General features: G+C 44.9%; 1 protein-coding gene across 1 annotated transcript in view; it reads right to left on the bottom strand.

Annotated features, from left to right (window-relative positions):
* The window catches only part of LOC147898702 (AP-1 complex subunit gamma-2-like), a 248,603-nt gene that overhangs the window by 168,190 nt on the left and 56,102 nt on the right, over nucleotides 1-24,311 (bottom strand). Inside the window, exons 6-7 of the mRNA XM_087379135.1 lie at nucleotides 12,233-12,387; nucleotides 6,937-7,027 (exon numbers count right to left, since the gene is read on the bottom strand). Coding sequence (XP_087235261.1) covers nucleotides 6,937-7,027; nucleotides 12,233-12,387 — 246 coding nt within the window. The remainder of the gene's footprint in view (nucleotides 1-6,936; nucleotides 7,028-12,232; nucleotides 12,388-24,311) is intronic.

Genomic DNA, 24,311 nt, shown 5'->3' with positions numbered 1-24,311 from the left:
GCTTTACTTTTTGCCATAGCCACTCATCCAATGCTTCAATAGATGGACTACCTTTTGGACACTGGCATGTTGCATGGATTGGAAATTCCTAGCAGACGTAGCATGATCGCCCAAGCATATGCTGATGATTCTTTCTTCACCCTAAAAAATACTCGGAGCGATCTCTCCATGATTATGCAAGCTCTTTCTACATATGGTTTGGCTGCTGATCTTCGTGTTTATTTCCAGAAATCAAAATTATTGCCATTGCATGCTAAAGACTGGCATAGTCTTTTGTGGCCTGGGGAAATTGTTCCAACTTCTCAACTAATTCGACATCTTGGCTATCCTCTAGATTGGGGGCTTACTCGTTCTCAACAAACTGATTGGGTGCATACAAAGTTAAGGGCAAAACTTTAATATTGGAAGCTTGCAAATCGGCCATTACATGTTCGTTTGCGAATCACACAATCCATTTTGATAGCATACATACAAATCTATCTGCCTCTCATCATGTTCACTAAGGTAGATCTGGTTTCCTTTATGTCTGCTATCATGGAGATTTTCTAGCGTTCAAAAAATGGCAAGAAAAGTCTCAGATTACTCTCTATGCATCATCTTTGCTCTCCAAAGATGCACGGGGGTCTGAACATACTCAATATTCAAATGCATATACTTGCTCACAGGGGGAAAATGATGTTGCAATTCATGCAAGGGGATCAGCCTTGGGCTTTCATGATCCACTCTCTTTTGTTGCATATTGATACTTCTGCTTTTGGGCATTGGCATCCTACACAGTGGGATTTCCTATTTGGCTCTATTCAAGGCAAGATCAGAGGTTGTCCTTTTGTCTCTCATTTGCTTCTTGATTAAGAGCATATTTTATCCCACCTGGAATGGAATGGCAGGGATTCTTTGTCGGGAAATTTCTTGAGGGCTGAGAATATTTATTGGTCCAAAGTATTTAACCCTCCTTTGGCTATACAAGAACCCAGACGTTCTTACTTTCTATCTTTCAAAGGCATTTCCTATGTGGCAGATGTACTTTAGGATGATGGCACTCTTTTATCTTTTTCTATGGCTACTAGCAAATATGGTTTGGGAGCTCATTATCGTCCTTTATGGCATCAAATTTCAGAAATGCTTCAACCATTCTTGCCAGTACCTCAGTTGGAACTTCAAAATAGGCTTAAGGATTGGACTCTACATTCTTCTTCCTCTTCAGCCCGTCCTTTGAAGCTCTCACATATCACAGTGCCTTCTCTGTATAAAATGTTATTACTTCCACCATGGATTTCTGACAGAGCAAATTCTGTTTGGCATATGGATCGCCCACTAAAGTGGTGGAGAAAGCGGCTGCGTCTCCTTTGGCAATATAAAGTCCCTCTTCAGCAACAGCTTTTCTTTTGGAGAGTCCTACTTGGCATTTTTCCATCTGGGCAGTTACTCGTGCATAGACATATTGCTCCGGCTGTTTGCCACAAATGTCTACATTCTGCCGAATCTGTGCTTCACATCTTCTGGCACTGTCCCCACACTTGTGATTTCCTCGCTCTCATCCAACAGCGGCTTTAAGCCAGATTTCCTACTGTTACTTTTGGCAGGTTCTTCTGGTTATTTGGTTTTCATCCAGCTAGACAGGGGTTTGATTTATTTTTTGTTTGGGTGCGCTACTGTGGACTCTATGGATAGACAGAAATCATAGAGTCTTTGGTGATCCTACTTTTCCATCTTTTGTTTTTTTCAAACGATCTCTGCGGCAATCATTCTATGATTGCTTTTAGACTCGTTTGATTGATCATGATGTATATCTAGCTTATACTCAGATTTTCAGTTGAGTAGTAGTTACTCCACTTTGGAAGTAACTATGAATGTAATTATTTCGCTGGAATAAAATATTTCTTCTCACCAAAAAAAAAAAAAAGGTGTGTGTGTATGTATATGAGTCTGCCTCAGCTACCTGCTGCTCCAAATCAGTGTCCAAAAACCAGGTGTTTGGGTCTTAAATACCTGCCGTACAAGCCCGCCATAGCTCCGTACAATTCCGTACAAGTGTACGGACCTGTACGGCCTTTTCCGCCCTACTCAGGCTGCTGCTACTGGCTGATTCCCTGCTCCTAGGTTGCTTACGGGTTTGCTTCTACACGCTGGTTCTGAGGGTTCTCTCTTCCCCCTTTCTCTCCTTTTTGGTTCCTGGGTCTTATGTACTCTTTCCATTGCCACAACCTCTCTTTATTCTCTGATTTATAGTTCATCTTGGATCTTTTCTTGGTTTTTTCTCTTTTCCTTCTTTAGAACTTGTATTTTCTTCTCTCTATATCCCTAAATATCTCTTTCCCCTTCTTCTCCTTGCAAATACACTATTTCCTGCTTCTTTGTGAGCTGTTTTTTTGGGACTGTTTTTTCTCTTTTATCACTTTACAAGTACCCCCTTTTTTTGGTTCCATCTTCTTCAGAAGACATGGCTGAATACTCTTATGAAAAAACTTTTCAAAAGTATCGATCGGTCCAATGCAAAAAGCAAAAGCAGGCTGAGGGTCAGCATGATCCCGTGCATGATTCTGTTGAAGCACAACTGGTTTATGATGTCATGCACGAAGGATTTGCAGACACAAGGAAAGAGTGGAAAGACTCTGTTCTATTGGTTGATCTCATGGTTGAAGTGGATGAAATTATGGATCCATTTAGAGAATATGCCAAAAATGCAGTCATTTTATTTTTCCCAGGTCGGATGCCACCTATTGCAGAGATAGGCAACTCGTTGACCCACACAATGGTTGGCTCGTTTGTTCGTAAGGTACACTATGCAGCCAGAGGCTTTTTTGAGGTCATTATGGTAGATGAGATTCACAGGCAAATGCTTTTGGAACATTCGCCACTCTTTTTTGGGCAGCAAATGGTGCACGTTTTGCCATGGTTCCCCACAAGGGATTATCAGACTCTGATTCGACATCGATGTCCGGTCTAGGTTGAAGTTGTAGACTTCCCGCAATGCATGGCTTCACTCTTGCCTAAAATTGCAGCAACTTTAGGCAAAGTGGTTTGCCCACCACGGCCTAGTGGCAACTCTAATCGATTCTCCATTCTCTAGGATACTAATAATCCCACACTGGAGTCTTATTCAGTCACGGTGAACAATGTTGACATGGGAAGTGCATTCTACTTTTTCATCTTTCGTTTTTTTTTAACGATCTCTGAGGCAATCGTTTTATGACTGCTTTTAGACTCATTTGATTGATCATGATGTATATATGGCTTATACTGAGATTTTTGGTTGAGTAGTAGTTACTCCGCTTTTGGAGTAACTATGAATGTAATTATTTCAGAGCAATAAAATATTTATTCTCACAAAAAAAAAAAGTATGTGCGCGCGGGGGTTTGGATGTGCAGTTTATGCAAGGGGATGAGCCTTGGGCTTTCATGATCCGCTCTCTTTTGTTGCATATTGATACTACTACTTTTGGGCATTGGCAGCCTACATAGTGGGATTTTCTATTTGGCTCTATTGAAGGCAAGATCAGAGGCTGCCATTTTGTCTCTCGTTTGCTTCTTGATTGGAAGCACATTTTATCCCACTTGGAATGGAATGGCAGGGATTCTTTGTCGGGAAATTCCTTGAGGGCTGAGAATATTTATTGGTCCAAAGTATTCGACCCTCCTTTGGCTATATAAGAACCCAGGCGTTCTTATTTTATATCTTTCAAAGGTATTTCTTCTGTGGCGGATGTACTTCAGGATGATAGCACTCTTTTATCTTTTTCTGCGGCTGCTAGCAAGTATGGTTTGGGAGCTCATTATGGTCCTTCATGGCACAAAATTTTAGAAATGCTTCAACCTTTCTTGCCGGTACCTCGTTTGGAACTTCAAGATAGGCTTGAGGATTGGACTCTTCATTCTTCCTCTTCTTCAGCCCATTCTTTGAAGCTCTCACATATCTTAGTACCTTCTCTGTATAAACTATTGTTACCTCCGCCTTGGGTTTCTGACAGAGCCAATTTTGTTTGGCATATGGATCGGCCATCAAAGTGGTGAAGAAAGCGGCTGCATCTCCTTTGGCATTATAAAGTCCCTCTTTGGCAACAGATTTTCCTCTGGCGAGTTCTACTTGGCATTTTTCCATCTGGGCAGTTACTCACGCATAGACATATTGCCCCGGCTGTTTGCCACAGATGTCTACATTCTGCTGAATATGTGCATCACATGTTCTGGCACTGTCCACATACTTGTGATTTTCTCGCTCTCATTCGTCAGGGGCTTCGAGCGAGATTTCCTATTGTTATTTTTGGCAAGTTCTTCTGGTTATTTGGCTTTCATCCCGCTAGACAAGGTTTTGATTTATTTTTGGTCTGGGTGCGCTATTGGGCACTTTGGACTCTATGGATGGACAGAAATCATAGAGTCTTTGGTGATCCTACTTTTCCATCTTTCGTTTTTTTCAAACGATCTCTGTGGCAATCGTTTTATGATTGCTTTCAGACTCATTTGATCGATCATGATGTATATATGGCTTATACTGAAATTTTCAGTTGAGTCGTAGTTACTCCGCTTTTGGAGTAACTATGAATGTAATTATTTCACAGCAATAAAATATTTCTTCTCACAAAAAAAAAGTGTGCCTGCGTGCATGCTTGCACTTGTGTGAAGCTAGAGTATTGGAAGCTGACCACCTGGCCTTTGCATGTTCGCTACTGTATATTTTAATCAAATTTGGTTGCATACAGCCCTTGATGATGTGGGGTTTTTCTAGCGGTCCGGCTTTCACCACAAAGCTCTTTGGCTGCTCTCAGTGGCCAAAGCTCTTAGGCTGCTCTCAGTGGATCATCTCTGTTCACCTAAAATGCATGGGGGATTGAACATCTTAAAATTCATTCGCATATCCTTGCTCTTGCTCCTAAGGGGGAAATGATGCTGTAGTTTATGCAAGGAGATCAGCCATGGATTATCATGATGCAACATTCAAATCAATCTCACACTCACAACTATGCAAAATCAGCTAGCAAAAGACTCTACACTCAAAAGTTTTGAGAAGATTAAAAGGCAGTAAAACAGGTACAAACTGTAGATATTAACAGCAGTATTTGGAGAGAATAGATGTGCATAAATCCCCGGGATTATGGACAAAAGAGACTCCAAAAAAGCTACAGAAAAAAGGCGTTATATAACAGATCAAAGCAAGAAAATAAGGGCAGATAAGAAAGCAGATAACAGCACAGTAAATACAGATGTTAAAAAGGCCTAGAAATGCCTGCGAGCAGAGGCACAAACACCCACACACACATGCAGTGAGCTGGAGCACAAAAACAGGAACAAATGGCAGTGAGGAAGGGTAATAGAAGGCACAGGGCAGGATAAGTTGGGGGGGATAGGCATGCGACCACCTGCAGGAGGACTTGTGCAGAGAAGCAGAGCTCTAGAACAAACGTCTGACAGCACGCATGCAGGGTGGGATCCCTTGAGAGGCTGACTGACTTCTGCAGGGTCCTGATGGGCAGGTTGACCTGTCCACACATTCCTTGTCTCTTCCCACATGTGTGGATGTCATCCTTCTAGATCTTTCAATGCCCCAAAAAGCCACCCAAGAGATTTCTTCCCTCTCTCTTTCAATCTACTGGAGAAGGGTCCCTGATGATGTAAAGTTTGATGAGGGTGTAAAAAAACACGGCAGGATCAGGTGGGGGGGAGAGGCATGCAACCAAGAAGTAGCCTGCAGGAGGACTTTGTACAAAGAAGCAGAGCTCTAGAACAAACGTCTGACAGCACACATGTAGGGCGGGATACCTTGAGAGGCTGCCTGACTGCTGCAGGGCCCTGATGGGCAGGTAGCTGGGCTGGAAAATATCCTAGGAGGGGATCAGATAGTCTAGCTTGACCTGTCCACACATTCCTTGTCTCTTCCCACATGTGGATATCATCCTTCTAGATCTTTTAATGCTCCAAAAATCCACCCAAGAGATTTCCCCCCTCTATCTCTCAGTCTACTAGAGAACAGTCCCTGATGATGGAGAGTTTGATGAGGGTATAGCAAAAAAACAGAGTCAGGGCCATATAGGCCGCGTGTAGGGAGGAGGAAGCCTCTTACATGGCACCAAGAGGTTCGAGATGAGTAGGATGTTGAGATATGGTGCCATGTGCACATCGATTAAAGGGTAAGGAATGGTATAGGAATGTATTAAAGTAGCCACCCTAGGATGTGGACTACATGATGTGAGGATGTGGATCGAGGACATCCACAAGGAGAGATGTGGATCAGAGGATCCCACAAGTGTTGACTATTCTAAAGGCTCTCTCTATATAAGAAGCCTATCATGTATTATTGATCACACACATTGCAATAGATTGAGTATTTCCTACTTGGTGTCTCTTTCCTCATGGTTTCCAGTATATGGTTTGAGCCTCCATGATCTTTATTCTCATTGAGTGTTAGACTAGGATTAGCACGATCCTAAACTCTTGTCATGGTATCAGAGCTGAGGTCTCACTTATAAGGTGCGGCTTAAAAGCTCATGTTTTCTCCAGATAGTTTTTCTTAAGTATTCTTTGTGAGAGAGGTTCTTAGAGAGTCTTCAATATGCAACATTGGATCCAGCATCTTAAACATGATGAACAAGATTTCCATGAGTAAAGGTGAAGCTTGATCTTTTTATAAAATGTTGAACAACGGCTACAGATGAGTCAAAACTTGGAAGAAACACAATGTGTATGTAACACATTGTCATAATCGTGTCTTATGTTGTTTTAGGATCATAGAAAGACAGATATAAACAGACTTGATTACTGCAGGTCACTTCAAATTTGCATGCACAACCAGGTTGTATGCACAATCAGATTATCAAAAGTTCTGTTAACAGAATTGACATCAACAGCCCATTAGGTCATTATGGGGGGGATGAAAAATTAGCTATTCGTCTATAGAGGAACACATGTTATATTTGACATTGGAATGGAAAAGGTCTTTACTTTCAAGCACTCCATGACTGTTGACCGATGCCTCTGAATGGTATGGGAATCCATAGACACTACCTTCACCAGCATGTTCAATGCAACATACCTGCCCAATTTCATTGGATTTTGTTTAGTATCAGTCATACTATGTTCGTTCAATGAAGATTCAAGCATTAGCATTCATATATAAATTTTACATCAGATTTTGTTGAAGAAATTGGCGTAAGCAACACATTTAGTCTCATAAAAGTGATCCACTACTTTTTTCCATGAAATAGACTTCTATGAAGTATGAAAGAAACGATCGAGAGAAGAAAGTGAAGGCATAAATGAAAAGTGTAAAATACCACTCAAGGAAGTCTAAGAAAATGAAAAAACTGATAAGAACCAGGGCTGTGGCTGGAAATGCCACATCATGCTTGTGGTGGTCTCAAAAAAGAAAGGACAGCCTCTCCACTCTCTGAAAAAATCATCCTGCTGGCCGAAGCAAACCTAGAAGATCCCAGCATCTTCAACCAAATAACCATTAGAGTGTGTACAATATCTATTCAGATACTAGCCAAGGTGTAAGCTGGGTAGGCGTAATAGCCTCTATGCATCTAGCTCTCCAAATGTGCCAGGCAGTGATGCTCACTACAATGTCCTAGCTAGTGTCCTCATGCATGTCCAAGTCTACACCGAGAGACAACACTAAGTTGACAAAACTGTACATCAACGTGCCGAACCATGAAAAGTCCTGACTCCTAAAATACCTGAGGCCTAGTAAGTGAAAGCCACGCTGCTAAACCCCAAGTTAAGGAAGAAAGGGGAGGAGGAAAACTTTTTCTATCTCGGTCCAAAAGATCTTGGCATGTCTGCACTCCTAGAGGGAGTGCTGAATAGGCTCATCAGCTAATAATCACCAAGGACAAGAGAGATCAGCTCAAAAAATGATCCATCACTAATTCACTGCAATCCATCCATGAACTCAAAAGCCAACTGTTCTAATCCTGAGGGATTTCTAGAGCCACCTCCTTTTTTTTTTCCATGAAAAAGACTTCTATTAAGTATGAAAATTACCCATGTGAGCATGCTCAAAGTGGAAATACATCATGATGTACATGAGGAAACCCCCCCTAAAATAGGGAACAATGAGCTAGAAAGAAACCAAGGTTGAGGCTGAAAGTGCCAACTCAACCCCATTGTAGTCTCTAAGAAAAAGGGGAACCCCTCCATTTCCTAAGGAATATAACCCTCTTGGATGAGGCTTCCCGGGAAGAACCCTGCATGTTCGTCCAACTGGCCATCAGTGTGTGAACGGTGTCAGTTCAAATACTAGCCAGGGTGTGCAAGGGATGGACCTGAGATCCGTGTAAGGCCCCTGTACATCAGGCCCTCCAAATCTTCCAAGCAATGATCCTAGCCAGTATCTCCCAAGCGGTATCCCCATCAGCATGTATTGGTCTATAGCGGGAGATAGGGACATCCTCTAGAGAGAAAGTCTCGTCTAGGTGACGTCGAATCGATATGGCCCAAGAAGCATCCTGCCACTCAAAGAAGATCTAAGGCCTTGATAGGGAGAGCCAAGCCACTGATCCCCACAGCATGAAGAAACCCTGGCAACTCCCATCCAAATGGCTCTCGCATTCGTACACGTCTTCACCATGTGCAACTTAAATACTCCTGACTGCTCCATGTGCTAAGCTCACTCTCCATATGTGCAGCTCTCGATGAGATCGCCTTGGGCATAGTCTCCTAGTTGACCTGTGGTTGACATATGTCGACATGTGGTTGACATGTGTCAACGCATGGTCACCTCAGCTACTGTCTTGACTCTCTAAGGCATACATCCTCCAAAGTCCTCCATCTTAGTCTCCTATCTTTGCATCCTACCATCCTCCCACACCATAAATGTGTATGAGGACTGACTTGAGGTACTCACCACCAAAAGCAAGATCTCATGTCTTTTAAAATACCCAAGCCATGAATGAGCCTGTGCAACCTGTCGCTCCTAAACTGCACTCCACTCCTCATAGACTGCACTCTTAATCTCCTCTATCATGATCTGGGATCCTCTTAGCCCCTAAAATCTCTGTCTCTGAGCAAGTGGGGGAACTCTGTGAAAGAAAACCACTCTTCCAATGTGCTGGCCACTGTTTGAGCAAAACCCCCCCAAGAGAAGTTGGGTCTTTGCCCCATGTTGTGTCCAGGCATCGATCTAATATAAGGTCATTGAAAAGGAGGGGTTGTCGCCTCCTCTCTTCAAATGACATGGGATGCCTATGATAAAGTTTCTCTTGCAGTGTATCCCAAACCATAAGAATGGCAACAATCTCACCTCTGAGCTCCTAGCCAAGTCGTAGCTCTCATCTTAGAAAAAAACCACCTAGTACTTCGTTCCCAAGGGCCTCCCAACTCTAGATGGATCTCATGAAGTCTATCAAGGAGTGGCTCCTTCCACGGCTCACTACTAGGCAGCATGCCTCTGAGAATGAACTTCATGAGCAAGGCTCTACTTTGACACTCTGGATCCACAATGCCTAGCCCTCCTCTAGATGGTGGCTGAATAATGGCGTCCCAAGCCACCTTCGCCCAAGCTGAACAACCATCCCCTCCTCACCAAACGAAGTTTCTAATGAGTCGCTTCACTTGGCCAATGCAATATGTAGCAAAGGCCTAGCAAGAGGTTATGTGCCACATAGTAGCAAGCAAAACCTCATTGGAAACCACTACTCTACCTGCCATGGATAGCTTGGCCGAGATCCAATGCAAGAGCTTCCTCCAAATGCTCAAAAGAAATGGTGCCAACTGCTGCCCCGACGTGATGTCTAGCACAACATGACGTACCATGTATCACACTATAGTCCCTCTAGGCATCCAAGTAAAATTTCCATGTGGTCTCTAGTCTAGGGGTGATATATCATTGACCCAAATCCCATAGGACTTGTGCTAGTTCATAAGAGCTCTCCAAGCAAGGTAGAACACCTCCAAGATATACTGTCGTATCATCTGAAAATTGTGCATCAAGAAGCCCCTCCAAAGCTACAATGGGCATCCTGATTGCCATGAATACCGTGCCTCTGTCTCTGAAAAATTGTTCATAGCCTTTGCAATAAGTAGAAAAAGAAGGGGGCCCGAGAGACATCCCTGTCTCAATGATCTGGCTATATGAAAAATGTCCCCTTCAGGCTTCCCTGACTAGGACTCAGCTATGTGACGAGGAGTAGAGTCCTCACACCCCTATTATCCGCTATCTCGGGAAGCCCATCCTATCCAAATTCCTGTCAGGAAACTCCCAATCCACTCCTATCATAAGCCTTCTCAAAATCAAGAAGAAAAACCAATAAACCCTCTTGGTGGAACCGTGTTGAGGAGAAAAATAATGACACCCTTGCTATCTACTGTCTCGAGAATCCCATCCTGTCCATATTCCTCTCAAGAGACTCCCAATCCATTCTATCATATGCCTTCTCAAAATCAAGAAGCAAAACCACTAAATTCTCCTGGGGAGCCGTGCCAACACTGTGGCATCCCAAAAAATAAAGACGTTAGCTCAAATACTTGAGTCCCATAGAAAGCCTGTTTGGGTGGGCTGAATAATGTCTCGTAACAAAGGGAACAGTTTCAAGCTGATGCCCTTATCTAGGATATTGTAAGCAGATCCAAGCAAGGTAATGGGCCTCTATTGTGGAATCTCAAGCGTGTCTCCGTTGCCCTTAGGAACAAGGTATATCAGCCCCTCTAAAAGTCTGTCTGGCATATTCTTGTCTCCATGCCGTCCTGAAAAGCTGTGAGAATGCCTGATCTCATAAGCTCCCAATGAGACTGAAAGGGATCTGCAATAAACCATCCTCTCTTGGAGAATTACCTTTTGGCAAAGCTATAATCACTCTCTCGAGCTCATCGATAGTGAGAGGCCTCATAAACTCATGTCCTCCATGAGCACTCTTTTGGTACTCCTCCAAACCTCTTCCCTCGCTGCCAAGTATTCAAGTAATGCAAAACAATCATCTATGAAATTCTGTGGCTACGTGTCTCACATCGTGTGGTTTAGCTGCAATCGTGCCATCAAGCCTCCTCAATCTCTTGATGCCCTCCCTCAAACGTTTGGGGTCTTGATGCCCTCCCTCAAACGTTTGGGGCCTGTAATCTTAAAGAAGTCTCTAGCAACTTGGTCTCCACTATGAGTCTAGAATACATCCCTAGCATGGAATATGTTCTCTGATCTAGCCTCCTGCATGGCCTGACCCTCTGCTCTGGCAATTTGCATCCTCTCTGCCACCCAAGGTCTCCTTGGCGCCCTCTCCTGCAATCTATGAAGAGCTTACCATGCTTGCACGTGAGGCCCTCTGTCTGTCCGTAAGTACCCCTGTCCTAGTCTCAGTCTCATGGCAAAAGTGTGCAGTGATCTCCTGTAAGTATTGCTCTAGGTCCTAAGCACTTGATCTCTTCTGAAAGTGTCTCGATCTCAATAATCTCCCCGATGGACTCTCTGGGAGAAACATCCTGGCACAAGAAGTCAGAAATCGTAATAGCTGAAGGCTCCACTCTCTGCTACTCCAAAAGAATGATCTATTCGGGAAAATGATTGGAGAAATTAGTAATCACAGCAACGCCATTCATCCCTTCTTTGTCAAATTCCCACTCACCAACATAGAACTGGTCTTGCCTTTAGAACCTACAGGCATCCACCTATCTATCCAATCTAAAGAAAAGTAGAGATCCTGATAAGCGGCCAAATCACAGATTTCAAAGTAAGCTTGATCCACACGAACGAATTTACTTCCTACAGCAAAAAATTATAAAGAAGGTGAGGGGGCTGAGAGAGGGAGAGGGAGGGAAGATGATGAGAGGAGAGGCTTAGGGGAGGGAGAGGGGAAGAGGAGGTTGAGAGGTGAGGCTGAGGCTGAGGGGAGGGAGGGTCTGAGAGGGAGAGGGAGAGGGAGGGTTGGGGAGAGGTTAGAAGAGGCTAGGAGAGGAGGTACGGTTAGGCAGTAGAGTGATAGACGGGAGCGGGGAGGTTAGTAGAAGGCACGAGAGTTAGCAGCAGGGGTCGGGGACAGCAAACAGGAGAAGCAGCAGGCAGGGAAGGGAGGTAGCAGGCAGAGAAGAAGACAGCAGAGGCAGGGGTGTTAGCAGGATTTGGGGCCTCATCCACTATATTGAACTATCCAACATGGTGAAAATATCACACCAACAAGATCTAACACTAATTTCAAGAAATAACCAAAATCATTGAGTTACTTGATGAGGCACCATGAAAAATCTAAGCACCGTACAAAAGTTGTGTAGAAGCATGCCCAATGTGCCCCTAACAAGAATAGTTTTCCACCTTATGTTATTATCTCGATTTGAAAGGAAGTGACCAAGCATGTTAATGCCAAGCACCCGGAGTCCTCTTGTAGCTTCAATGCTCATTATTGTCTGAACACATTCATAAAGTATTGCATTGCCTGGGACTTTACCAGAATCGGTATTTGTAATCACCTGCATAGAAAATAAATCATCTATATGGGGAGGCTTTGAAATTGTATGGGTGGCCAATTTATGGATGTTTCAAAGGCATCCCTTTTTTGATGCAGCATAAGCTTCAAAGAACATCTGGCCACAAAATATACATAATGTCCATAGTGCAAAGCAAAAAAATCACAAAATTCGCAGTATGGAATTGACCAGATATGTATGACAAAAATCAACATTGGAATTCATTACTGTGTGGAAAATTTGTTAAAAGGTAGGAGTTATGTTAGAATTCCAGATAATGGTTTTATTACTTGTATGGATCTCCTTATGACACAACAATATGAGACTGCCAAATGTAGAATAAATCCCTGTGAAGCTACCAACTGTAGAAAAAATATATTTCATGTGAGAAAAGTAATTGAACATCCTTTTTTATTATGGATGTTGTTAGCTCCCCAAGTCTCACTATCAGCATATGCTGAAAATTGCATCTAAGAAAGGAACCTCCAAAAGGATCAAAAGAACAGTATATACCTTGACTCTCCAGACGTCCATAAGCTGTAAATAAACAGAAGACAACTATTCTATGAATCAATTGAGTTAATAAAAATGTTAAAATACCATGGGTAGATTTAATGCTTGTTTTTTCATTGTTGTACTCTCCTTGGAGATGTTCCTGAAGTTTTCAGTAAGGTGATTGTGAAGTCACTCTTCTGTTCCACACCAGCAGGTGCACATAACCTGCCCCTAAATTGGACTAAGAACAAGAAAAACATGGAAGACAATCATGAGCAAAATTGTCATTTACTCTGCCTTGATTGCCAGCCATATTTTCTCAAGGGATGAACCATAAAATATTGTCATTGGTATTGCATTCCCTCTAAATTTGTTTGATAAGGCACCTGTGTGGAGTCTAACTTGTTATTAACTCTACCTAACTTCGGAGTAATTTTTTCTGAAGGACTAAATTTTAGCTATAGTCTTTGGGTTTATAGAAGTCTAGCGCCTACAGACTTGAATTTGACCAACTGCAATGAAGGATAAGGCTCAACTAAAGATCTCCACTCCAAAATGCTTCCCTTACACATAATGCATGAACACACTCTCATATGCCACATGGCAGTCATAATCGTGTGCAACAAGTGGAACATGGAGTCCTCCAATGCCATATAATGCACAAGTACATGACGATTTTCCCGGTAAAGATCCCTCAATCTAAAGGAGTGCCACAATAGGTAGACTTTTACATTATATCCAATGTGAGCTAGAAATAAGGCGTTACATGGAATTCTTTCTTGCAATCGCACGTCAGCCATGATTTTCTTTCCTGCCTTGCCATACTATAAGATGCTCAAACAAAACATTCATGACCATTGACAGGGAAGCTTGACCACTTTTGTCAACACCCCAAGAATGTTGGAATCTTGTACCCTCTGACTACTAAATTTTTGGGGCCATCACTAACGTTACAATGCCATCAGGTCCACACCACCATAACTTCCATTATGATTCCTGCACCACCACGACAATGCATAGAGAGCTGTTTCTGATAAAAATGGGCCACAATACCAGGTTACACATCTGCAGCAACTTGCTTGTTGGCGCTATGAGGGGCCTTGTAAAATACATGGGATCATTGAAGGCGCAAAATCACAGGAGGAAAAATTACCAATGAAGTCTAGTACTGAGATGATTAAAACAAATAATCTCAATAAGAAGAAGATCGCTATGATACATTGTTTTGTTGCATAGTACACCATCATTGCTGCCAGAAACCACCCTGAAACTCTTGCACAAAGCTTGCACCTCCTCCATATCTGTATAGAGTATTGGCATTATCACCACTGCTATCAGGAATGCGAACCAATCATGAGCACCAAAGGAATGCTTTATTGATTATAAAAGGAGTGTTCACAATGTCCTGAGGCCATACAATGTGTTTGGCAGATGACATACAACAAAATCAAAGGGCGGGCTTCATTGTTTCATTTTTGCCAAATAAGAAAAAGCATTACGCCTTGTCTAGAATACAGGCTTGTATAAACACAGATAAAGGTGTATGGTATTGTTTTAAGGATCTTGGAAAACCGAATACTTTCGGTTTTCCAACCACTTGGATTCAAGCTACAAATAAAAAGGTATTCAAGTTTGAAGTTTTTAAAAAACATTATGGACAGCCAGCCAACCTGGGCTGCCCACCTTTTACTCTAGATTGTTGGCTCCAGGCAGCTCGCTCAGCTGGGCAGCCAGCCGAAGGAGCGACCATTCATGCGCCTCATCTGAGGGGTAGCTCAAGCTCATTTCATGGGACTTTAGCCTCGTGGGCCACCTCAACATTGGACCACAAGGGACTTCAAGGCAGCTTTGAGCGGACCCCCAAGCAGCTCCCAAGCCATTCTCAGGTGGCACTCGGACAGCTCCTAGGTGACAGCTCGGGAAGTTTTACTTTATATGTCTTTTTTTAATGGCATTTGATTCCTCTTTGCTGCCCATGCCTCTCACTCTCCCCATTTCATGCCTTTATTGTATATACGAGATATAGGGAATGCATGGGGTTTAGAAGTGTGCCAAAGGATGCAGAGTAGGTGAAGCGGATGAGGTGGAAAAGACATGACCACGGCAAGCAGGAACAAGTAGAGCCGATGAGGCAGACATAGTGGCAGAACCCACAACATAAAATGGACAAGAAAATGAAGTTGCTAACACAACCTGAGCTGCCACATAGTAGAGGAGTGGGAAACAAGTCAACAGAGCCTCATCGAGCAGAAGCTTGGGGGTTTCTCCAGGATGCCCTGCTGCTGGAGCGGGTTGGTGGAGGGAAAAATTCCAGCCCATATCCTTATATCTAGCCACATCATGGAACAAAGAGAGCTGCACACCTCTAGTCCTAGCACTCAGTGATCTAACTCATGTCCACAAGCCCCTAATTGAGTGGATAGAGGTAGCAACCTTGGACCTCATTGTATTTGGAGTGTCAAGCTGATGATGCACAGCCTCAACTCTTGGTAGAGACATGTGGTTGGAACCGTGTGCATACCAGCACATCTCTCTGTACGTGCATACCAGCACCTCTGACCTCCTCCTGCTGCAAGTGCCATAGAAGAGGATAGAGCTATCCATGGTAGCCTGCTACGCCCCGAGGTATAATCCCCATATTCCCTAACTCAGTACAGATATGTGATGACCTGAAATGCAGCATCTAGCTGTAAAGGGGGTGACCCAAACTCAGCCTGAATGATCTGGTGAGGAACGGATGACTTACCACGAATCATTCATGATAACATGAGAACCTGTAGCCACTCCACACGGGCCCACTCTGTATCCGACAAGTCTGGCCCCCAACAAGGGCTGCCGTACATCCCCGCTGGGCGAGCTAAGGAGTCCAAAAGCAACCCCTTGGTGCGGAAGCACTGCCTCTCTAGCCTGGCCAGTGAGGCATACCCTCTACTCAAGCATGCCTGCATCGTGGGTCTCATAGTGAAGCTCGGTGCAGAGAAGATAACCCCAAGATAAGTGTATGATGAAACTATCTCAACAGATGACCCCGCAAATGTGAACTGCTCTTGACGCATGATGGCTCGAGATGTATTGAAGATCATGACCTTGGTTTTACCCAGGTTGACCTTCAAATCATGGGACCCACAAAAGGACTATAGTGCGTCTAGGTGTCTCTGAAGCCCCTCTGCTGAGAAAACTGCTGAGCTCAAACTCAACAATCCTATCCCTAATGTACTTTCAGATGAAGAGCTAGTCTCTGCTCAGATGGAAGAGTTGCACAAGAAACTCAAGGGAGAGATTCAAGAGAAGATTCAACGAGAGATAAAGAGCTCTTTAGGTACACAGGTTCAGAAGGAAGTAAAGGAGCAAGCTGAAAGGCAGCTCAGCTCATAGAAAATAAGGATTGGAGGACTACCAGATATGATGGCCCATAATGTGAAGATGTGGTCTGCAGTACCCTCGTTTCTTTGAAGCCTGCCTAACCTAATAGCCTCCCACTCAATAAACTCCCTATCCTTCAGCTAATCGTTAAACCTTTACAATTACTTGACCTTCCATAATAGTCCTATAATCTCCCACATTGATGGGGCCTCTCATTTTGTGTTTGAGTGAAAGTCTAGATAGACCAAGACAAGCCTTTGTAAACGGCCTTGTTTGAAAAACCTAGCGAGGATCACACAAGAGTTTTCCAACCCATGAGTTAATAAATATTCCTAAAGGCACGTAAGATCCTTAGTCTTGCCATTCTATACCCTTGGATTGCATCTTTGAGATGGGAGTGGTAACGGGGTATGTATGTGATTTCAAGTTTAGGTCGATTAGGTGAACTGTAGAAGGCCTCTCAATAAGATTGCAAAGTCATTGCCCTATAGATATTGAGTAGTGCCCTTTAACAGGTATTTCTCATTTGCTTGGCAAGATTACAAGAGGGGATTTGTTCATCACTTCGAGATTCAGTTGACTCTTTTATACAATCCACCATGGATGTGCTATGCACTCATAATTTGTAGGGTATAGCCCCATCTTATTCACTGTAACATGCAATGGTTATCGATTGTGTAATCATAGCAAGACGTTGTTTAAACCTTTAGTGAGGGGTTAGAGTTATGCACCATAGAGAGAGAAAGGAGAGGAGGATAGAGAGAGAATAGAGACGACAACGATTGGGTCCTTGTACCCACTGAGGGCCCCCTCCCCCAATTGGGGGAGAATTTGCTTCGATACTACTGAAAGATACAAATACCACTCTTCGAGAGAGCACAAAAACACACTTCTCAAGAGTACACTGTGCACACGTATTGCAGACACACAGACCTCAGAGGCAACTCCAACCATTAGCAAGACCTTGATGCTGTCCACACTGATGATGTAGGGCACTTCTGCAAGGCAAGGAAGAGGCTTGTGCTGTCCACCGGAATACAGAGTTACTGCGCGAGTGAGAGAGTGGAAGCTGAGAGTAATAGAAGCTGAGAGAGAGCTGAGATATGACTGAGAGATAGAGCTGAGAAGTGAGCTGTGCAAACTGCAAAAGAGAACTTCAAAGAGCTGATGAAAAAGTACCCACACCTTACTCCGTTTGCTGCTCCAAACCTCCGACTGTAGTGCTGTGTACACCTTCCAGGGAGGCTGATCTGGACTGCTGAAGTCCGCTGCTGTTCAGGACCTGTTTTGGAATGCACAGGGGCTGCACAAAGGGCTGGAGGGGAGCTGCACGGGAGGAGTCTGAGGCTGGAAATTAATGAGGATTGAGGGTTGCAGCCCCCCCTTTATGTAGGGGGCTGTGGGCTGAGCCAACCAGCCCCAAACTGGCCGACTTCTAGTCGGCTGGTTGGGCCTTTGCCCCATAAATAGCAGCCTAGGGAGGGCACAGGGCAGCCTATAAAGGAAGCCCTTCCCCTAGCCCATTCTCCCTTGATGGGAGTTCATTGTCTCAGCCTTAAGGAGGACCCTTATGGGCTCCTATCCTAGGCTGAGACCTAGACTTACCTAGAATCCTAAGACGGAAACACTAACCTACTGTTCTCTAGTGGGTACTAGTGAACAAGGACTAACTATCTGACTTCCTAAGGCTGAGAGACTGACCTGCGTAGGTCGTGCCTGACCGTCCTTGAACAAGGGCTCACAGTCATGGAATACGAAAAATATCATAACATAGGAACTATTTGCACTTTGTCGATGTAGACAGGTGTGTCACATTGCAGGGGTGCATGTGACATTCACCTAGATGTGATGCCTCTTATTCTCCTCAACAACCTCCATTGACTCAGCATGGGAGCTCACTGCTAGTTTGACAACGTGGCTGATTTGGAGATGCACATGCATAGAGGCCATTGATGCTCCTCACAGCCCAGTCTCTCCATATCCTATGGCATGAGATTGCAGACACGCTCATCGCCACCTGGAGTAGGACTCAAGGCTCTTCCCGAGTGGCCACTTCTAGGGGAGATTCTTTCATGGGGAAGCTGGATCATGGAGAGCTTTTATTTCACACATACCCACAAGGTCCTCAGGGCATTTTGATGCAACTGATTGGCTTTGATGGAGTTTTTACTCGCTTTGACGTATAACTTAATAGAAGTCTCTTTTTCTAGGGGAAAACAAGATTGCTAAGTGGTGAGGTCTTGAATGAGGCAACGTCATCAAAACTTCTTAGCATTATTCATATAATGAGTCCCTAATCATTCAAACACAAGAAGTTATCACTCTTGCTATCATACTAAGCATTGTATTCTCTCAACTCTATTCCTTGTCAAGGTTTAGCTTGGTGTGCAAGGCCTCTCTCTTTGGTTTTCTGCATCATCAAATTGACTATTTTGAGAAATATGTCCTTTGCTTGTGCTTCCCATGAATTGCCATGCATTTTAGGGTGTGAAAGAATGAGTGTTGGGCTGATACATGAACAAAGTGCATGACGAGTGGGATTTGGCATCAAGGGAAGGTTGGCTGGCAGTTTATATCCTTGACCACACGGTAGTCACTGGCAGTTTATATCCTTAACCACACAGTAGTCACTGGTAGTTTATATCCTTGACCACACCATGTGATCAAATTGCCAACCTTCCCTTGATGCCAAGATTGGTGTGAGTGGTCTGCGTGGGTTGTGGTAGGGCAAGCGGATACAAGTAGAAGGGGGCAAATTCTAAGATTATTGATGTGTGAGCTCAGTGCAAGAGACCTCAAGATGTAGTCAACCACCCTATCCTTGCCATGAGGGTGGCATGGGTACTCCCCCATCTAGGCCATTTCTACGATCCATTTTATATGATCAGTTAATGGGTCACCTCCACAATGAGCAATAGAAAATTGAAAATAGTCAAAAATAAAAACCTTTAAGCATTTAAAAAGAGAGATTGAGCATATGTCTTTGCCGTATTGTATGATCATGTCCCCCTCGCTTATGTATACTGATGTGCGGCTCAACACTGCCTCTTCTGCATTGTAGAGAAGGGGGGTAGGGACAGATTTGAAGAAAGGGGGATAGAGGAGCAGAAGGGACAGAGAGAGAGGGGAAGAGGGAGAGGAAAGGGTAGGAGAGAGAGAGAATGAGGTAGGAAAGACAGGGAGAGATTGAGAGGGAAGTAGGGAAGAGAGAGAGAGAGTGAGTGAGCGAAGGCAGGAAGGAGGAAGGGAGAGTAGATAGGGTTAGATGTCACATCAAAATGTACATAGTAGGGAGTGGATGGAGACTTATATAGTCCCTCCACATTTTCCACCTAAAGGGCCCCTAACTTGGCCTCTTTTTCCCCTTCATTACAGCCATCCCTTCCCATAGAATTTTGCTCTCAAAATTTCATATGCGGGCTGTTAAATAGGTGCAGCAAACAACAAATAATAATCAGCCCGGTAGGAGATAGGGGTTTTTTCCTGGACAATGCTCTCTGGCTGCCATGAGTTTTCATCCTCAAGGTAGCAATGTGAGTCCATTTGCCTTCTGGAATAGGTAATGGCTGGAAGAGACCCGCGGGTAACCGGCTGTCCACTTTATTTTGCTGGTAGGGCAAACATTCACTGACAAATTTAACTGCATCCCACCACAAGCCATCCCAGATAAAATTTTGTTTGACCTTTTCATATGTCTTAGTAATACCCACATGTCCAGCCATAGGAGATGAGTGCATTTCCTGTAAGACCAGCAGTCGGTGCTTTGAATCTGGCACCAAATAAATTGTGTCCTTGCACCACAACAGTCCGTTATGCAGCTTAAATTCAGCATGCCCCTAGCTCGATGGCCTCTGTCTCTCCACAAATATGAAAGCTGCCTTAGAATCTTGCATGTATTCTTCCTGAATACCATGAATCCACTCCTGGAAGATGGTAGAAATGATAGACAAACTGCAAGCCCACATACGGGATAAGGGATTTGCCAACAATATGGAGCGATAGGTGCATGAACCCCGGGCTGGGTCTCTCTACCAAATGCATCTCCCCAAAATGATGGCATACCAAAGGGCTAAGAAGAGGACTGACCTCTCTCCCAACGGTGTGGGCTACCATATAAACCCAAGCCAACTCCAGGCATACTCACTAGTGCGGTGAAAGGAGCACTAGCTGGATGCACACCAATAGGTCGGCCCAAAAGAGACGGCTCAGCGTGCATAGATGCAGAAAGCTGAGAGCCAAAAGATGGCCTGACATCCTGCAAGAAGGTGCTTTGTGGCACTGACAATGCATCATCTATGTCCAGATAATCCCCAAGCTAGGGTACATGCAATGGTCCAGAAGACTGATGCTCATAGGCACGACGGGCATCTGCCATAAAACCCCTGCGTGGAGCAGAAAAAACATCTTGACTGTCTGAATGGTCCCCATGCTGGGGTGCGGGCTGCTTACCCTTATCCTGCATAACAATGGCAGATGTGATCTGCTCACCAATCTGCTGTCCCATTTGGACAAGAGCCGTATCCTGCATAGCCATGGCTATGGTAAGTTGCTGGCTGAACCCCTGTCCTATCTGGCAGAAAGCACCTTGGAGCATAGAGGAAAGGGCATCCACAAACTGCGTATGTGCTGCCTGCACTTCCCGAGATGCAGGATAGAGAGGCTGAGTGGAAGGAACCTTTGCACCACCAGTGGATGTAGCCATTGTGGCAGGTACTTGCTCAAACTGAGCAGTCTCATCCGTGTCATGCAATATTGTTACCTTACCACACGACGACCACTTGTCAACAGGCGTTGACCACATGACGACATCTGTTGACCACATGTTGACCATGTGTCAACACAAGTCAGCCACTCGATCACACGGGTTTATCCAGCATTACTATTTAAGGCAACCATGTATCGACACATGTCAACCACAGGTCAACCAGGAGTATCATGTCCAAAGTGATCTCATCAAGAGCTGCGCACATGGAGAGTGAGCTTAGCACATGGAGCAGTCAGGAGTATTTACATTTACATAGTGGTTTAGTGATACAGTGGTGCAGTGGTGCGGTGATCCAGCTCACCTGCACATGGAGAATTTACACCATCCTAACTAGAAGAGGCTGGCGAGTCAGGGAGTCAGGAAGTCGCCGTAGCCATCAAGAGAGCCAACGGCGCAACGGCTATCCTCAACAGCTAAGGAGATAAGAGGATGACCAATGGGAAGAAAGGGGGGGATTCTAAGTGAAGAAGGGACCCTCCAAGGCAGGGGATGAGGATGAAGGAGGTGGAAAGAAAGAAAGAAAGAAAGTGTATTATTGTCCACTAAAGGCCAAAATGGGCCCATGGGACATCAAGAACTCTGCATACAAGATAGCACAAAATCAACGTGCCACAAAGAAGAGGCATCGTCGAATATCATCTAAGTGCTACGCAATACAATGCAAGTGAAAGTACATAATGTCAAATCTGAGCCTAAATACAAAGTAAACTAGATGCAAGGAAACCGCCCCTGGGTGCAAAATGGGGGGATGAGTACAATATGCCAATGCAAAGATACAAGTCCAGGTGTCACGGAGTCTGAGAACCAAAATAATACTGGAAATCCTGTCCATCGACTCTGCCTCCTGCTATGAGAGTACAAATCTGAGCAAAGGTGAGGTGAGCGGCTGGTGGGGCGAGATCTCCATGAGTAAGTCTCCTCCGAAAAGCTGCCATCATCCTGGATCGTCTGGAGATGAAGCGACGAGTACGTCCCCTATGTAACAAGATCCTGCGGCGTCTACAAACCATCTCATATGTACATCCACAGGGTGGAGGCATGTGTCCTGTGTGAGCTCTGACCTCCTCGTGCTCCTCCTGGTCTCTGTCCTCTGGTATAGCGTGTGCCTGAGCTCTATCAGGCTGGGCTCTATCACGCTCCGGTCTGTGCTGATGGTCTTTGAGGTAGTCTCGTCGAAGCATAGTGGCCTCCCTGACATAAAGAGCTAGGCAATGCTGATCCTCGTAGTCCATCACTCGTGAGAGAGGTCCAAAGCCATCCGTGAAGAGACAGTGGAATCTACCTCTGAGCTCATAATATAGCGGGCATCTGCAAATGAAGTGCTCCTCTGACTCCACCTCTCCCATGGTGCAACAAGGGCAGATCCTGGTCTCTCAGCCTGGTCGCCGTCCATCCTCCATGCGTCGCATCCTACCAGCCTCTATCTCGAGCTGATGCGAAGAGACTCTAAGCTGGCCAAGGGCAATCCTCAGTGAGTGGGACATGTGGATACCTGTATAGCCTGGTGGAATGACAAATCCATCCTTTGAGATCCGAAGGAAGTGGTCACGATATGTGGCCATCTTCATCGGAAGCTGCGTGGGATAAATCCAAGTGTGATACGTATGAAGCTGCAGCAAGTTTGCTCTCGTGACCTGGCTAAGCTCGTGGCGAGTCAACTCGAGATGAGGGGCATCTATGCTGTATCGGAAGGGAGGCAGTCTATCCATGTCTAGTCCAAGAGATGTGAGCCACCTAGTGAGTCTGAAGTACCAACAGTATCGGGCCCCAGATCGTGCCAACTCCATAGAAGATGCAAGTGCTAACCATGGCAACCGAGCTCTGCCTGCTGCTGAGTCTCCAAACTCCCTAACCCTATGCAAATACATGACCGACTGAAATGCTGCATCCAATGCAAGGGGAGTAGCTCCAAACTCTGCTAGCATGATCTCGTGCGGAACTGTAGCCTTGGCCCTAATGAGCCGAGAGAACATGATGATCTGTAACCTCTCTACTCGTCTCCAATCTGCAGCGCCGAGGTCTCCTCCCAGAAAGGAGCTGCATACATCGCAGCTGGTCTCACCAATGTATCAAAAAGCAAGGATTTTGTATTGGGATGCTGAAAGTGGGACTGAAAACACTGACGCTCAAGATGAGCCAACGAAGCATACCCTTTACTAATCCTATCTCGTGCTGCATATGTCATGGTGAAAACCGGTCCCCTGAAAACTGCCCCCAAATAAGTGTACTCTCTAACAAGCTCAATGGGCTGTCCGTCATATGTGAATCAAAACTCATCCGTGCTGTAAATACGATCAGAGGTGTTGAAAACCATAACCTTGGTCTTGCCAAGGTTTACGGTCAACCCCCTGTCCTGGCAAAACCTGTGGAGTGCTTCAATATGTGCCTGGAGGCCCTGAGCAGTAGAGGAAATGAGAACCACATCGTCCGCATACAGGAGGATAGGAATGGAGGATCCTGAGAGAGTAGAGCCCACACCGCCTGTCATCTGTATAAACATCTCTAGCTCATCAATATATAATCCAAAGAGAGTAGGAGAGAGTGGGCAACCCTGCTTCACCCCAATCGTGCTGCATACCTCCTCTGAGAGCCCCTCACGTGTCCGAACCCGACCAGTGACCCTCTCATACAAAGCCATGATAGCCCACTGTATCTCTCCACTGAAGCCCATCTGGCGAATCCTCTGAAACAATCTGAATCGCGGAACTGTGTCAAATGCCTTCCCGAAGTCCACGAAGCAACAATAAAGCCGTTGCCTTCGTGACTTCGCCTCCTCTACCAGTGCCCTGAGTGTGAGGATGTGGTCAAGTGTCGAATGATCCCTGCGAAATCCAGCCTGCCCTCTGGCTCTGAGTCCTGTCATCTCAGCATGGTCATTTATACAGCTTTCCAAAACTGATGCATAGATCTTGGCCATAACGTGGCCAATCATGATGGTCCTGTGATTCGATGGCTCCATAGGGTCCCCCGACTTGTGGATAGGTACTATGGTATTGCCTAACCAGGACTGTCGTAGGCCTGTACAAACAGACTCATTGAAGAGACGGGAAAGAACAAAATCTAAGGCATCAATCCCATGGATTACATACTCCGCTTGCAATCCATCATGATCCTTAGCTCTCCCGTTCTTCAATCGGTGGACTGCTGCACGGACACTCTCTGGTGTGAAGAGACTAGATGAAGCTGGCCTAGGGGAATGGGATAAATCGATGGCTGGCTGATCTGGAACATCGTATAGAGCTGAAGTGTATGCAGACCAGACACGTGGATCTGTGAGGGGGCTCTGAGACTTCGAGCGGAGGAA

This window comes from Dipteris shenzhenensis, chromosome 9 (genome assembly GCF_047967505.1).
Source record: "Dipteris shenzhenensis isolate YYH24624 ecotype China chromosome 9, Dip_SZ_1.0, whole genome shotgun sequence".
NCBI lineage: Eukaryota > Viridiplantae > Streptophyta > Polypodiopsida > Gleicheniales > Dipteridaceae > Dipteris > Dipteris shenzhenensis.
The sequence above is the reverse complement of the archived record's forward strand: the minus strand, read 5'-3'. Positions and strand labels throughout refer to the sequence as shown.